The sequence below is a fragment of the Pseudochaenichthys georgianus genome, chromosome 17, assembly GCF_902827115.2.
Source record: "Pseudochaenichthys georgianus chromosome 17, fPseGeo1.2, whole genome shotgun sequence".
Lineage (NCBI taxonomy): Eukaryota > Metazoa > Chordata > Actinopteri > Perciformes > Channichthyidae > Pseudochaenichthys > Pseudochaenichthys georgianus.
The window spans coordinates 11,490,676-11,507,259 of record NC_047519.1 but is presented as its reverse complement, the minus strand read 5'-3'; the positions used below and the strand labels follow the sequence as shown (position 1 = coordinate 11,507,259).

General features: G+C 39.9%; 1 protein-coding gene across 1 annotated transcript; it reads right to left on the bottom strand.

Annotated features, from left to right (window-relative positions):
• Positions 1-961: 961 nt before the first annotated feature.
• On the bottom strand, positions 962-15,830 carry pgap6 (post-glycosylphosphatidylinositol attachment to proteins 6). Its single transcript, XM_034104690.2, has 13 exons — positions 15,680-15,830; positions 14,605-14,788; positions 14,219-14,420; positions 13,364-13,491; positions 12,707-12,972; positions 11,118-11,464; positions 10,207-10,303; positions 9,135-9,249; positions 8,486-8,628; positions 7,814-7,992; positions 7,208-7,354; positions 5,195-5,311; positions 962-5,077 (listed from the first exon to the last, which is right to left on the bottom strand). The coding sequence occupies exons 1-13, from the start codon at positions 15,741-15,743 to the stop codon at positions 4,760-4,762; spliced, it is 2,307 nt and encodes a 768-aa protein (XP_033960581.1). The 5' UTR covers positions 15,744-15,830; the 3' UTR covers positions 962-4,759.
• Between the last annotated feature and the right edge of the window lie 754 nt (positions 15,831-16,584).

Here is a 16,584-nt window from a genome sequence, read left to right as displayed (position 1 = left end):
GTGCTCTGAGCTCCGAGTACTGACAGAATGGTCAACTGAAAAAAGCTTTACTCTTTGCCAAAATAGTACTAACCATTGCTAACAATAGCATCCGTCAGCAATCATTTAGCAACAAGTAAAGATTGATTTCACAATTAGTAAACTGCAAGAATTAAGGAAGAGGAGCTGTAAAATATCTATATCAGTATGATCCAGTTTGACCAAAATCAACTTACCGCCTTAAAACCTTACGCTTTTTCCATATTTGTATGCTATTGATTTAGGGTTAATAGTTACATAATTCTTCAACGTCATTTTGTGGGAAGAGTTTTTCTTCATCCATTAAAATATCTTGAGAACCTCTCCGATTAATCTCAGTTAGTGAATCACTGCTGTAAATGCATCACATAAAATCGCTGTCCACATACATAATTATACTGTAGTCTATCCTGATGACATATCACCACTATGACTGAGCAAGTTGACCTTTGAGGTGACAATTCCGGGTAAGCGGCACTCCAATGATTTAAACTAGATGATGATACATACTAGAGATTAAATGTCAGCTTGTGTTTTGACACACACACACTTCCTGGAGGCTTATCCTAACCAGACTTCACCCTAAAATGAATGATTCCCCTCATGGGGACCTCCATTTTGTCCCCATAAGGGAGGCGAGTCCCCACACGTGACGATGTAAACAGATGTAGGTCCCCACAAGTATAGACACACACACACACACACACACACACACACACACACACACACACACACACACACACACACACACACACACACACACACACACACACACACACACACACACACACACACACACACACTCTATATTTCTGAGGATTATCATAATCCGCTTATTCCCATTGCTCTATCCACTCTTGGCCTGAGAGTGAGTGTGTGTGAGAGAGTGCCTCAGGAAAAAAAGAGACTGTTCAGATAAAAAGCAATAAAAAAATAAACACCATTTCTCTTTATACCATAGATTTATTTTTAGAAGACTGAATGCGGTTTGGATTTTTTAGCAGATTGAATAGTAGCCTACCAGTACTAGGAAGACATTTTTTTGTTTACAGAGAACATTACATATCTTCCTCCTAATGCATAAGAGATATAATATGTTGTAGTGGTACAATACCTTTCATATTCCTACTTGAATATGACATGTAAATTAAGTGATGCACACTCAGATACAAGGGGAAAAAACAATATTTCAAAAAAAAGAAAGGAAAATGTGACGGAAACATTCAATTTGTGTAAAATCTCTAATGAGAAAATCATCACAGCATGGGAAATAAACATACTATATGGCTTACATTTGAATGCAAAATGCTCAGTAGGTTCACAGGTGCAAGAGACAAATCACACATTCACAAGTGCGTAAAGTGCACTCATTCACAGAAAACACGAAGACAAGAGGAGGCACTGGACACAGTAACCTAAATATACAATCGTAGTGATACTACGCATACTGCCTATGTACAGTACATCACAGTACATAGCGTAGGGATTTTTTCCTTACAAAGTGCTTAAGAATGAGTGTTGACAAAAGTAAGAACTGATACGGTGTCAGAGTAGAAAAAACAGAGGAGATGATAGTGCCAAATGATACTGCCATTCAGATTCATTACAAGCTACATTTACAACTGAACATTGACAGCCTTCTGCCATGTGCATACAGTGCATACAATAGTGGATTTTTAGAAGGCATGATACACGTGGGAGGCAGAAAGAGACGTTGGTTTTTAAAGGGGCCCTATTACAGTCATTTTCAGGATCATATTTTTATTTTGTGCCTCTGCTGCAGTATTTCTCAAAGTAGGGGGGCGCAGAGGCATGACAGGGGGGGCGAGAGAACAGGAGGAAAAATGCTTGTGGAAAAAAAAAAAAAAAATCATAATTTGGAAAATTATTGATTCAAAAATAATATGCTACAGTACAGTACAAGTATGCCTGGGTCTCTGTGTTTCATTCAAGCCCGGCTCCGTGTGTGTGTGTGTGTGGAAGGAGCCATTTTGTGTGCGCGAGAGAGAGAGAGAGCGCACTGGTACCGGAGATCGTTGTTGTTAGCTTCTGCTGCTAGCGAGCTACGCTAACGGATATAAGGAGCTTTTTCCACAACAAGGTGGAGGAGAGTCCTCTCCTGTCAGACTGAGTGGCTCAGTGAACTACTGAGCCACAAGGACTCTTGAGTGTTTAGATAGTTAACTTTAGTCCAAGTTATCTCAGTGGGTCTCAAACGGTTTGGTCACGATTAATTTAAACAATTATTTCCGAGGCGCACGTTTATATGATCATTATAGTTATAAAAAAAGAGAATAAATGAAAAACAGGTATGAAATACTATATGACAGTAAAACAACAATAAAGTTTAAAAGGGGAGTGAGTTGTAAAATATCCATAAAGAAAAGGTAAATCTGTTTACAGTTCTGTTTCAGGGTGTTGAGAGATGTATCCATAGATCTCTTCATTTTGCTTTCAAAGTGCACCAGATTGATGCTTTTAACTTCAATATGTAAAAAACAAATCTTCCCAGGGGAGCATGCCCCCGGACCCCCTAGAGGAGGTGAGGACCCCCCCTAGAGGATGTTAGGTCCACACACCACCTATAAAAATACCACTTTACCCCTGCTTACACCTATATGCCGTGAGCTGATTATCGAGCATTCATTGTAACTGTCGCGGGTGTACTGTGTATTTGCGCGGGGATTGTTGCAGTAGAAAATTCAACTGTAGCGACCGGTACATTAATGGGAAACCCTACATGTTTGAGCACCCTCTATGAAACGTCAAGCTACCCCACAGCACCCCCAAAAGAAAATCTCTGAAGAAATGTGCAGTGCTCATTGCAGACACTAATTCTATGATAAGACACACTTTTTGGCCAAATATCAGCATTTTTTTGCACAGATTATAAAGTGGCAAAGTATTAACTTATTGCTATAGCAAAGGGATTGCACAATTCTATTTTTTTCTTTACCACACAGACTTATGGAGCATTGTTTTATTATCACTGTTCTAGCAAAGTGATTTTTAAAAAATCTTTTAAAAGGAATGCTCACGTTCATATTGATCTATTATAATAAATGTTAACTACGTGACTATTTATGTTGGGGGGGCACCGACTTTTTTTCTCTCTCCAAAGACAGAAAAAGTTTGAGAACTGTGACATGTTTACTTGCTTTAATGTTCAAAAGCTCTTTATTTGTTTCATAATGCCTGTGCTGCAGCACCTCTTTTCACCCTCTGTCTGAAACCAGAGCCCAGTCTGCTCTGATTGGGGAGTGTGTGGGAGAGAAACTCATGGAGGCAACTTTGGGATTTTAGCCCTTGAAGACCATTTACATGCACAAAGACCTAAATAACAAACGACAGGTAAAACCCCCAAAAGCATAATAGGGCCCCTTTAAGCAATTTATTTGAACTGTTTTGATCACTTTTATTCAATGATTCATTTTGCAGAAAAAAAGCTTGAAATAACTAATCATTTTGTTATTAGCTAGTAAATATACAATTTTAAAGGCTGTTTAAACCACATGGCGGTTAAAATAGAAGCATATCTTAAAATAGATCATAAAGGTTTAGCCCAGGCCTGGGTGGAAAAAGACAATATAAGAGGATAGAAGAATGAGGAGTGTTTAAATTGACTATAAATATGTTAAACTTTATCATACAATAGGCAGAATATAAAGATTTAAATATTTAATATAATTCTTAATAAATATTCAAAATATACATTTTGTAGCCAATATGTACATACACAATATGTACAATTGACCGTCATGAGGTCCAAGGTCAGTTGGTGTGCCACCTGACAGTTTGGCTGTTTATACCCTCGCTTGTGGAAGGGACCGCCTTAGGTATTAGCAGGTTCCATTTGGATTAAATGTGGTATGTATTTCCAAAACTTCATTTGAAGAATTTTACAAACCTTTTTTAAGGTATTTTAGTATTTAAACATACTGTGACACAGTGAAGAGTCAGAGTCATAAAAGGAAAACTCCAGTACTATTCAACTTGAAGTGCCTTATGGGGACTTAAATTGTTGTTAATGGTTTAAATGGGCAGTGAAGTAATAATATCGGGCATCATGAGAAAACAAGAGAAATAAAATGTTTTCCTTACATAATTGTGCAAGTCTTGCTGAAAGAGAAGTATTGTTCTGATATCTTGCATCGCATCAGAATTCACTGAATTAGCTAAATACGCTAACGGCCCGTCTACACTACAGGCATCGAAAAATGCTTTCAACGCTTCGCCCATTCATTTGAATGGGGTGACGTAGAAGATTTTTAAACTTCGCCGAACTGCATTGTAGGGAGCATGGCATGGCTTTGCAAGCATCACGAGCAATCGCCAAGCCTCAGACACGCCCAGCTTCAAGATTTTGTGATGCCTGTAGTGTAGACGGGCCGTAACCGTATCATGTGAAAAGCATTGCACTTTCTGAAGGGTCCTTTCCATAATGTTGTCAAATTGAGCATGTCCGTGAAAAAAAAGCGAATATTTTTTGTCTAACGATCTCTGAAGTTTCGGATTTGCCATGAACGATCGTTGCAGACCCCGCAAGAAAGCTATGGCTGCCAATTAAAAAAAAAAAATGGTGTTCCCATCCCACTTAGACAGAAAAACAAGTGTAAATAGGATGCAGTTAAAAAAATGACAGAGGTTACCCTACCCGTGTGTCTTTTTACCTTTTGTGATTGTTCGCAGTGCAGTTACACTATCAATGCTTCGTCACTTCCTTACAGTGGTTCCTGTCCTACTACGTGACAGTGTAGAGTTCGTCCTTGTCATTCTGACATAGCGTGTAGCCACAGACTTGGGGTCTCCAGCTCCAGGTCCAGCCTCTGTTCCAGCCCAGCGCCTCCCTGTTTTTCTCCTTTGGCGGCAGCAGGAACACCACGCAGCTGGCCACCAGGATGTGCCACAGTGAGTGTGTGTAGTAGTAGTTGTCTTCCGTCTCAGCAAAAATGTACAAACAAACCCCAACAAGAGCGCAGACTGCTCCGGGGATCAGGAAGAGGACCCAGCGCCTCCAAGAAGGTGGGTAACAGTGTCGGCGCCGCACCCCTCGGTACACCTGTAAGAGAACTGGGTTTAGCACAACTCAAGAACACAGCTTTATCATCAATCTTCTGTTTTAGTAGCTAACAGCAAAGTTAGCAGCGAATCTCATTCACTGAAGGACATGTCTTACCCAGGTAGTGACCATGAGCAGTATGGCACAGATGACAGGGCCCAGCAGGTTCCACAGGCCTTTTCGGTCCAGCTGCATTGACATGGCTATAAGCAGAGCCCCGAGCATAAACAGAGTCTGCACACGCAAGGTGTACAAAAAAAACAGTTAAAATATCATGATCTTCCTGAGTTTGAGGGAAAGTTTGGAATTCTGAAGTGAGGTTGTATGAGGTAGAGTTGGAGGAACAGACAGTCCCCAGAAAATGAGCCAGGCAATTATTGCCATGTCAGTCAATGAGGTTAAAAAATACCTTTTCTCATTGACGTACAAACTAGTGTATCGCTTTTTCTTACGTAAATCAATTTCACAGTACGAACACCTGAATAGGTTGTTTTTTTAAACCAATAGGACCGTAAAGTTGTAAAATGCGCTAAAAGTCGAAACTTGAGTTATTTTCCCTCTCCAATCAATTGACCGGATGTGACAGAGCAGATTAGAGGCGGGGCTAAGGGGAAACGCAAGTGCACATGCTCTATGAGCCCAATATTAGTTAAGGTGCATGAATATTTTCATGCCTTTACCATCAGAGAGCCTTTTCTGGGAACTATGGTCCTTTTCTAGGAACTATGGTCCTTTTCTGGGAACTATGGTCCTTTTCTGGGAACTATGGTCCTTATCTGGGAACTATGGTCCTTATCTGGGAACTATGGTCCTTTTCTAGGAACTATGGTCCTCATCTGGGAACTATGGTCCTCATCTGGGAACTATGGTCCTCATCTGGGAACTATGGTCCTTTTCTGGGAACTATGGTCCTTATCTGGGAACTATGGTCCTTATCTGGGAACTATGGTCCTTATCTGGGAACTATGGTCCTTTTCTAGGAACTATGGTCCTTATCTGGGAACTATGGTCCTCATCTGGGAACTATGGTCCTCATCTGGGAACTATGGTCCTCTTCTGGGAACTATGGTCCTCTTCTGGGAACTATGGTCCTTATCTGGGAACTATGGTCCTTATCTGGGAACTATGGTCCTTATCTGGGAACTATGGTCCTTTTCTAGGAACTATGGTCCTTTTCTAGGAACTATGGTCCTTTTCTAGGAACTATGGTCCTTTTCTAGGAACTATGGTCCTTATCTGGGAACTATGGTCCTCATCTGGGAACTATGGTCCTTTTCTGGGAACTATGGTCCTTATCTGGGAACTATGGTCCTTATCTGGGAACTATGGTCCTTTTCTAGGAACTATGGTCCTCATCTGGGAACTATGGTCCTTATCTGGGAACTATGGTCCTTATCTGGGAACTATGGTCCTTATCTGGGAACTATGGTCCTTTTCTAGGAACTATGGTCCTTTTCTAGGAACTATGGTCCTTTTCTGGGAACTATGGTCCTTATCTGGGAACTATGGTCCTTATCTGGGAACTATGGTCCTTTTCTAGGAACTATGGTCCTCATCTGGGAACTATGGTCCTCATCTGGGAACTATGGTCCTTATCTGGGAACTATGGTCCTCATCTGGGAACTATGGTCCTTTTCTGGGAACTATGGTCCTTATCTGGGAACTATGGTCCTTATCTGGGAACTATGGTCCTCATCTATGCTCCATCATTGACAAGCACAATCATTTGACCTCAGCAGAACACAGAGGTTGCCAGTCTAATGCTTGCTCTAATAGTTATTTTGTTTGTGTTATTGTGTGGCGTCGGTGTTTAAAAGGACGTAGTTTTGATTCATCAAAGTCACACAGTTTTTATCAATGGAATCTGATGGCAACAAAAGGCAGAGAAAATATTAAAAATATAGTGTACATGTGAAATGATGATTGTTTTTGGTGGGCCTTCTCTTTAGGTGGATGAGCACTTTGCTGAGGACCTGGTGCCAGGCGCCATCTACTGTTATTAATACACTAATTATAGATAAGTACTTCCACAAATCAAATGATCCAAACTATCCCTTTAAATGTAATAACTAATGATAATATAAGTGTGCATAATAGTATTATAGTAATAAACAATAGTCGGTGTCTTACATATTTGAATATGTCTTTGATGCGGGCCATGCACAGGATGGTGACCCAGATGGAACAGATTGACCCGAGGAAGTCACAGTATTGCAGGGCATCGTAGTCCATTATACACATTACTGCTACACCCGGCTGGTCACAAGCATGGTAGAACTGAAATATAAAAAGAACAAGAAGTTACATACAAATATATACTAATATAAGTATATCCAAATGATCTTATTACAGCATAAGTAAGAAAGAAATCCTTGAGGTGAAATCGTGTGAAATGCTGATCTAATCTTGCGTGGGTTCATTTGTTTCTTTTTGAACTCAAGACATTTATCATCATAGACACAGGCTCTATTCATACCTATTATTAAAACAAATAAATAGTCAGCGGACATAGTCAGCATATTTAATACCACACATCGTAATAGTAAACAAAATCAACATGAAGTCTGGAGTGTCCTGAAATACATAAACTGAGGGACAATTTAAGCCAAGTGTTAACACAATGTCAAACCCTACACAACATTATATCAAAGGGCCTCAAGAGGATGAACAGCACTCGAGGAACATGGCTAGAATGCAACAGTCCCACACATGTACGCAAGACTGTGTTTCTGTTACCGTGGAGAAGAACATGGTGAAGAGGTAGACGGAGGCCTCGGCGATGAAGCAGCGTTTGACGGCCACCACGGTGGCGGGCAGGAAGGCCAGGTTGCTGAGCGTGAGCAGCAGAGTGGCCGTCAGCTGGCGACCGTACGACTGAGCCGAGGAGCCATCGGTGCAGCCCCACCCGCTCCACCCTGCACACACACACATTACGTTTAGAGAGTTACTTATGCCTGCATCAATAGATTAGAAAACCGGCTTAGCTAGTCCTCTCTGTTTGTGGTTAGACGCCAGGGCAGCAGTGGTGTAAAGTATCTAGTGTCTAGTAGTACTGTCATTAAGTAACATTTTGAGAAACTCGGGCCAATCTGCATAATGAGTACTTTTGTACTTCTACTTGAGTAACATTTTGAATGCAGGACTTTTATAGTATAGTACAGTATTTCTACACTCTGGTACTTCTACTTTTCCTTAAGTACAAGATCTGAGTACTTCCCTCATTTCTGCAGGGGAGACAAACAAAGCTGATGACAGGATTCTTTTCAAGAACTATTAAATGTACATTTTCAAGACTTTGCATGAACCTTTTTGTTATTTAACTGAAAGCAAGAAAGTATCTGTGTGCGTGCGTGTGTGTGTGTGTGTGTGTGTGTGTGTGTGTGTGTGTGTGTGTGTGTGTGTGTGTACCAGTCTTGCAGACACAGCTGGCGTACAGGTAGCTGTAGGATCTGAGCAGTCTACATTCTCCATATGTCCCACAGTCGTCCACACAGGCACTGATGAACACCTCGGGGACCACAGACACCAAGGAGGCATTACCACAGTCACTGCTGCAAGAACAGAGAACACATGTACATATCTAACACCGGAACGTTCTAGAATTAGGGTCAGGCATGTTTTTTTATACAGTCTCGAAATGAAGTCTCTCAAAATACAAAATAAAAAAGATTCCTCCTGTGATTTTGTTTCTGGATGCGTGGCACTAGTACTGAAAGTTAGACATTATTCTTGGACATTTAAACTTTGTTCTCAAATGGAAGAAAAATGTCAAATATCCTCCAATATTTCCCCCCCGTAGGTCTTGCCTTAATACTCATGCTGTAACCCTAACCCGATGTATGTTTTTATAACAGCATAAAGGGTGGGATAATGTCTGTAATGATAACATGAACAACTCTACAGAGGCCCTTTTATCTGTCGAGTGTTCAAGGATGTGTTTGGGTGAATTTCAAATAGCAGTGTTATCGGAAAGATGCACAAAGAGAGAGAGTTTGTGTGTGTGTGTGTGTGTGTGTGTGTGTGTGTGTGTGTGTGTGTGTGTGTGCGTGCGTGTTACCTGTTGCATGTGAGCTGCAGGGTGAGGTACCATGTTGTTGACTGAGGGAAAGGCAGCCTGACCACAGCTTTAGGATCACTGACGTTCACACGGACTCCGTACCCTCCGAACAAAGCTGCAGATACACACAGGAGGATTTCATTTCCATATCGCAGAGGCAACTTCCTGACTTGCTTTGTTTACCGTCTACACACGGCCGCTAAGTTAGACACAATTCCTTAAACGCTTGGACGTTTTACTTTGACTTTTTGTTGCGAGTCAAAGCATTATTGAAACCTATCCCAGCATGCACTTGACAGTTGCCAGGAAAACATATTTGAAAGATTGACTGTCATATGTTATACATTTCTAATTTGACTTGCTCCATTATTTTTAATAAGATGAACTCAATTGTACATTCCCTTTCCTTTTTCAATCATCAATGCTATATCATATATATTTCCTGCTATTCTTATATTATATAATACATTATATTTGATTTATCTTCCATTTTATTCATTCTGTAATGTAATGGAACGGTCACGGAAACTAATTTCCCTCATTAAGCCCTGGGTTCTAATAATGATAAATAAAAAAATAATAAACAATGGTTTGATGCTCCGAAGGCTTGTGCTGTAGGTTCAAGTCCAGATTGAACAATAATAACACAGATTTGTGATACTGTTGAGGTATCCTTGAGCAAGGCAATGCATGCCCAACTGCCTCCTGGCGTCTAATGTGTATAGGTACTGTGCGTAGTTGTGTGTACACATAACTTAGAGTGAAAACCTGAATTGTCCCTCGGGGATTAACAAGGTGGCTTCTACCTCTAAGCAAGTGGGTGTTGGTGCTGCTAAATATGGTTTAACTAGGGGTTGCTTGTGCATGTGTGTCACTGTCCACAGTACTGATTGGACGGGGTGGAGGAGAGCGACAGAGACACAGATGGAACACGTCTTAGCCCTCGTTTTCGTGCTTGTTAATAGAGATAAAAGAGCCTGAGAACCACTGCATTATGATACTGCAGTTCTATCCGTGTCTTCATTGCATGTTTGTGTGAGTTTGCATGTGTAAGTGTGCTTCTGTGTGCTACCTGTGCGGCAGGGCTGAGAGTGGTTCAGGTCGAGGACTGGAGCCCAGGGAGAGAGACAGGCCACCACACTGCTGCTGTTCGCCACGGTTATATTAGTCTGAAACACACACACACCAAAGTTAAACCTGAACACAATGGCTTGTCATAAAGTATATGTATGGACGCTGGATTGCACACAGCCCTGATCGACTACATTCTGGAGCTACAGTCAAGATCATGTGAAACGAATTTCAAAGGAATTCAGCCTTGTCTTGGTAGATTGTCTGAAAGTGTACAAAAAAAGCCTGCTAAATTAAGCAGATTTCTTTTAAGTAAGTTGGCCAGGAACGACATAAATCTATAAAATCAAACGAGTCCATTGTTGTCAAAGTGATCCCGATAGCTTCTCTGGAGGCGCATTAAAACAACTACAAAGTTAGCTTTTTGTGTGACATGCGATGGATTGAATACAGCCAGGATAGCCTTTCCTTATTTTCAAAATGCTGTAGCAAACTCCTTTCCACACCAATAGGGACTATACCACAGTAAGCAATAACTTGCGTGCATTCAATATTTTATTTCACAATGTTATAACTGGTTGCTCCTTTTTTGTTTTGCACTTATAACAGTGTGTTGATAATGTAACAACAATGTTGCCAAGATAACACCGTGCAATACTTCAGATCATCTTGTAGCCTACTTTTGTATTTCCAACTACTTTTAAAATGCTGCTACCTATTTATTTTCTTCTTCTTTGAATGTATACTTCTTTTTTTATTTTCCTACTTCTTTATTTAATATGTTAGTATAATGTTTATTTTTTTGTATTTATCTGTGAATTTTCCCGATGTTGGACAAATATGATATAAAAGTAGAAGACCACAAAAGATGACTTGAACATCCTCATGTGTGTGTAATGCAGTAGTACTCACAGTGTTGAGTGTGAGCTGCAGGTTGAGCGTCCCCCCGGTTGCCTGTGTGTGCAGGGGGTAGGTGAGCAGCGTAGGGTGTGTGTCAGTGACGCTGACGTTGGGTCCGTTAGCGGGAGTGAAGCGCATGGACAGGACATCCAGCTCCTCGTAGAGGATGGGGATGCTCCACACGCACGCCGACGCCAGAAGCGGCGTCAATGGGGATGCCGAGTCGTTGCTCGGGGCGACCGCGTCCGTAACCACCGTGTCGTTGTCGGCTGATGTTGAGTTGGTGAGGTTGCTCTTGCTGCGGAGCTTGTTGATGTCGTCATCTACTTTAAGGCCGACGCTTTTTGGCTTACACCCCACTGAGGAACGCACACAAGCAGAATAGAATACTTACACACGGGTCAGGAAGTGGATTCAAACAGAATACAGCTGCAAAGATAACATAAATAATAATAGGTGAAAAAATGATGTTTTTGGTTTTCTTTAAGCTTATTTTTTTAGCCAATTGTAGCCTTTCTTGGAGGGCTAGATTAAAAAGGGGGAGATAGTGGGGACCACATGCGTAACGGGACCACATGCTGGATTCTAACCTGCGTCCTTTGCTTCAGGGTCTAAGCCAAAGTACATGGGTCACCAATTGTGAATGCTGCGGAGCATAAACAACTTCGGCAAACATTTGATTAATGCTTTAAAATAGTTTTTAATTGCAAAAATGGGAGAAAATGCTGTTTCCAGCTGCTCAAATATAGAGATCATGTGGTTATATCTTTTTTATATCGTACTGAACTCAATATACTTTTGGGTTTATGAACTATAAACCACATCATCATCTTAGACTTTAGGAAGTTACGGCAGACTTTGTTTTTCTTCACAATTTGAAATTTGAAAGCAATGAATCTTCAAAATATCTATATTGAAAATAATAGAATACATTACGCACACAGGTCAGGAAGTGGATTGGAATAGAGTAAAATAGCAATCATTAGATATCTTATAGATAGAACAAATAAAACATTTGATCAGTTTTAGTCTATTTTTAGAGAGATAGATTTTAAAGGGGGGACAGATGGGCGACCCATCATCAACTATTTTGGAAAAAAAAGGCATAAAATGCTGTTTTCAGATGATAAAACAACATATGTTGGACTTTAGGAAACCGGGACCAACTTATATATCATGTTCTGACATTTGAAACGACTAATAAATAAACCTAAACAATCATAAGCAAACTTATCAATAAAGACAAATATAATAACTTCCACACACACATGTTGTGAAGCGGATTAGAACAGAGTAGAGAGATGTCAATTACTTTGATAACAGATCAATCATTAGTCAAAACATAATGTCCCTAAGTCTCTCAAATATGGACATTTCCCTCCCAGGACAATTTCATATTATTTTTAAACTGAATATCTTTGGGTTTTGGACTGACAAAAAAAAACATACAAAAAAAGCGTTACCTTTTATAGAACAAAGAAGTAATAGATTAATCAAGAAAGTATTCAGCAGACTAATCAATAATGAAAATAATAATTAGTTCCAGCTCTTTAACACATAAGTGTGTACATGTGTCTATGGACATGTGTTTCTGTGCCCACCTGTGTAGTTTGAGACGATACTAAAGGTGACGGTGCGGTTGCCTAGGCCGCTCTCCACAACAACGCGTAACCAGGTATCCCAAGGCGGGTTGGAAAGAGTAGCTGAGCAGCCAATCCCTGAGCAGTTCACTGTTACCGGGCGCTGCTGCAGGGAGGTGGAGCCCAGCCGGAGCACCAGGGAACAGTTCCCATCATCTGCCGCCTCACCAGAGGAACAGTCCGACACGGAGACCGAGAGGGAGGACGCAAACTCTGGAACATACAACCTAACACAAACACATTCACCAGACTCACATGTAAGAACATATCAAACAGAACACAGGACTTGGGATGGGACAATTTGGGACTTTATCTCAACAAAAAACAACAACAAAAAACAATCATAATAAGTTGATCTTGGTAAATGTCCATTATTGAGGTAATTGAGAATATCATTATATATAATACAGGAATATTTATCCAAGACACAATGTTGCCATGTTTTCAGTATGTTTTGGTGCCATTTTAGTTTCCGAATTGTATTTATTGATTTTGCGTATTTTGATGATTATCGATGAGAAAAAGATGAATGCCAATTATTTAGGCATGAAATTGTGACATGAGATTTTGACATTGCCGAGATGGAAAACAGGAAGTAACCACAAAGGCAGTTCTTACTTAAGGCGTGCAGGTGTGTCAGGAGCTGCGGTCTGCTGGAGGAATGTGCCCTGCTGCATGATGGGAGTGTCCACCGCTCTCCTGATTGACAGCTGAGGTTGGAAGAGGTACGAACAAGATGGAAACCCCTAACAGAGAAGAGATTATTATATTAAATATTAATATACTGCCACATATTTCTGTTCAATTGATCAACCATTGAAGTGCCAGTTCATACAGGCACTTCAAAGTGCAAAACAACTGCACTACTTCAGTAAGACTCAGTAAGTCAGCAATATGAGCCAAAGTAAAGAAGGTGAAGAATGTGGCACAGCTAGATTCCCCCTGCTCAGGTAGAACAGGTTGGGTTTAAAGGGAAATGATGGGAACACTTTATCATGGCCTTTTCATTTCAACACATTCGAGAGTGCACCGATCTCTCCATGTTCAAATAACAAATCGAAACTCACCTCTTCAGAACTGATTTTATTCTGGTATTAATGTTATGTTCTGTATATCTCCAGTGATCATTCTTTACATAAAAAAACCGTTTTTAAAAAGTACCTTGAAGTGGCGCTTTTTAAATGAAATGTAATCAATTCAGACAAAATAATGGACAAACGTTAGACTGAAAATTAGACACACCCAATCAACAGACAGTTTAAAGAGGCCATATTATGCTTTGGGGGTTTTCTCTTTCCTGTATTGTGTTAAATAAGATTCGGTGCATGTAAATGGTCTGCAAAGGCCAAATACCCTGCGTTCCCTCCAGAGTTTCTTCCACACACTCCCGAGGGGGGGGGGGAACTCATGAAATCAGGACTAAAACAACAGACACATCAGAAAGTAAAATACTGTATATGACTCCATACAAACCTTCTGCTCAATACGCCCATCATGTTCAGGCAGGTGGGCACCAACGAACCAGTCTCCGGGAGCAGGGTTGGAGAGGTTAAAGGTCGTGGAGCTTTGTGACGTCACCGGTAGGATCAGAGACAGAGGGGGGCTCCATAGTGTCGCATTGGGAAACACCTTCCCTGTTGGATTTATGACTGGAGGAGCACCGTATTGGATATGGCTACAGACAAAGAGAGTTCCAAAGTTAGTTTGATAAAAAACTGTAAGGTAATTGGCTTAACATTCAGCACACAACTGCTTTATAGAGATGAAGAAGAGCCAAAACGGGAACAGAAACTAAAATACATATCATAGACAATGGATAGACGAACACATGATGCTGGAATAAGTACTGTGTATCTTACATGGTGACATTGTGCTTTCCACAGTTGAAGTTGTTGCCCTTGGTGACGGAGAACAGCCAGCGGGCGATGGCAGTTTCCTCTGGTATATGAAACCTCTGCAGCCTCACGTTGCCATACCAACCGTACTTTGACAACTTCTGAGCCGGTTTGGACGAGAGCTCTGAGACAAATGTCACCTGTCCATCTGTAGTGGGTAAGATAAAAGACAGTTATTTTCTATAAACACCTGATTAAATATAACACTAAGTAAGTATTAACCCATTGATGGCCGCAAGAGCAACTTTCTATCAGTCAAACCGTTTGGCTCAAATGAGTTGTTTCACTTATTCTATATTTCATCTTCGAGCACATAGTACAACTGTTTTTTTATTTTTTGTAATGAATTATATTGATATCATATTTTTGTATAGTGGTCTTATGTGCCCAAAAACTATATGTAAACTAATATGTAAATTATCTCAGAAACTACAATAAACTCAATCAAGGAGTGTGTAAAAAAGTGTAACAAAATAAACTCCTGCAGAAGACCACGATTAAACAGTGTAAGGGTTTCCTTCGCGTTTCTTGATTATTGATGAGTTTCACTTTTATTGTGATCAAAACGTGTCATATTGTATTGGTCTTAGCACATATCAAGACTTTAACCAGGCAGAACAAATGTTGTTGCGTTTCCCAAATCAAGCAAGATATAATCTTTGGGTTAAAACAATTACAAAATATTGTGGTAATCTTAACTACAGAGATAAAGAGTAACGTATACAGCTCATCTGACGAAATTAATAGTTTACACTAAAATGCTGACACACTCATAACGGGCTAAAAAAGTCTAAACATTGGTGCATGTCAACGCTTCTAAGCACATCACCAATTAGCAGTATGGTACAGTGAAAATAATTATATTAACAATAATAGATACATTGTTTAAACAAAAATGTTCAAAGTGTGAGACTATTTTACAGAGCACAGACTGCGCTAAAGGTTTCTGTCAGTCAGCTAAACTCGGAGCAAACATAGTAGCAAACATGCTAACACCAGTTATATCTGACTTCGTCCCTTTGGCTTAAACAACACTTACCGTCTGCTAAAATCCAAGCTGACAGGGCGACGAAAAGTAGAGCACGTAGAAAACACATTTCCATGTTTTCTTTGCCAGCTTTTGCACCATTACATTGTTATTTATCCACCTGTAATGTCCACTAATGTCAAACAAATCTAACGCTACGGACAAATCATTCCAACTGCACAGCACTTCCTGGTTTCTGTGTAAATACACGACGTCACGAATTTAACGGGTGCTGCCTTTGCTGTCTGTCGGAAAGATGAATATCATATACAGAAACGAACAAAACAGTGATAAATCCGCCTGTCATTTGTAATTTAACTCATTTTGAAAGATATAATCTAATATAATAAAGCACCTGTAACTACACATTTGTGTTAATAAATGAAATATAATACACACAATTAATTACATTTAGGTGTTGTAGTTATATGATATTGACACTAAAAACTACGAGCTTTAGATTACCAAAAAGACAACGCTGCAATTCATGTTTTTAACCACCTAAAATGTGTGTAGTATCTGTCATGAAGTATGTATCAGCATCAAATTATACTTAAAGTACCAAAAGTAAAAGTACTCATTACGCAGATTGGCCCATTGCAAAAATAATGGATATGATATGTTCTGATTATAATGATTGATCATTAAAGTGTTATCAAAGCTGGTAAAGGTGCAGCTAGTTTAATGACTTTGTATACTGCAGGGTAGCTTGTGAATTTACTCCAGGTGTGACTAAAGTCTGATTTAAGGGTTGATTATATTTCACATTATTCATCCAAATCTGTAAAGAAATTAACAGTACAAAATAAATGTAGTGAACTAAAAGTACACTATTTACCTCATATTTATTGTTGTCTTATATTTACAACTGTCAAATATTTAAAAGACACTGAACAATATGAGAGAAATAAGCACAA

What these genes read in the sequence shown, in the direction of transcription:
- pgap6 (XM_034104690.2), bottom strand. Translation starts at nt 15,743, where the DNA reads ATGGAAATGTGTTTTCTACGTGCTCTACTTTTCGTCGCCCTGTCAGCT. An exon ending in ATGGGCGTATTGAGCAGAAG is followed by an intron (nt 13,492 to 14,218) that starts GTTTGTATGGAG and finishes CTTCTCTGTTAG; the next exon opens with GGGTTTCCATCTTGTTCGTA. An exon ending in TATCGTCTCAAACTACACAG is followed by an intron (nt 11,465 to 12,706) that starts GTGGGCACAGAA and finishes TGCGTTCCTCAG; the next exon opens with TGGGGTGTAAGCCAAAAAGC.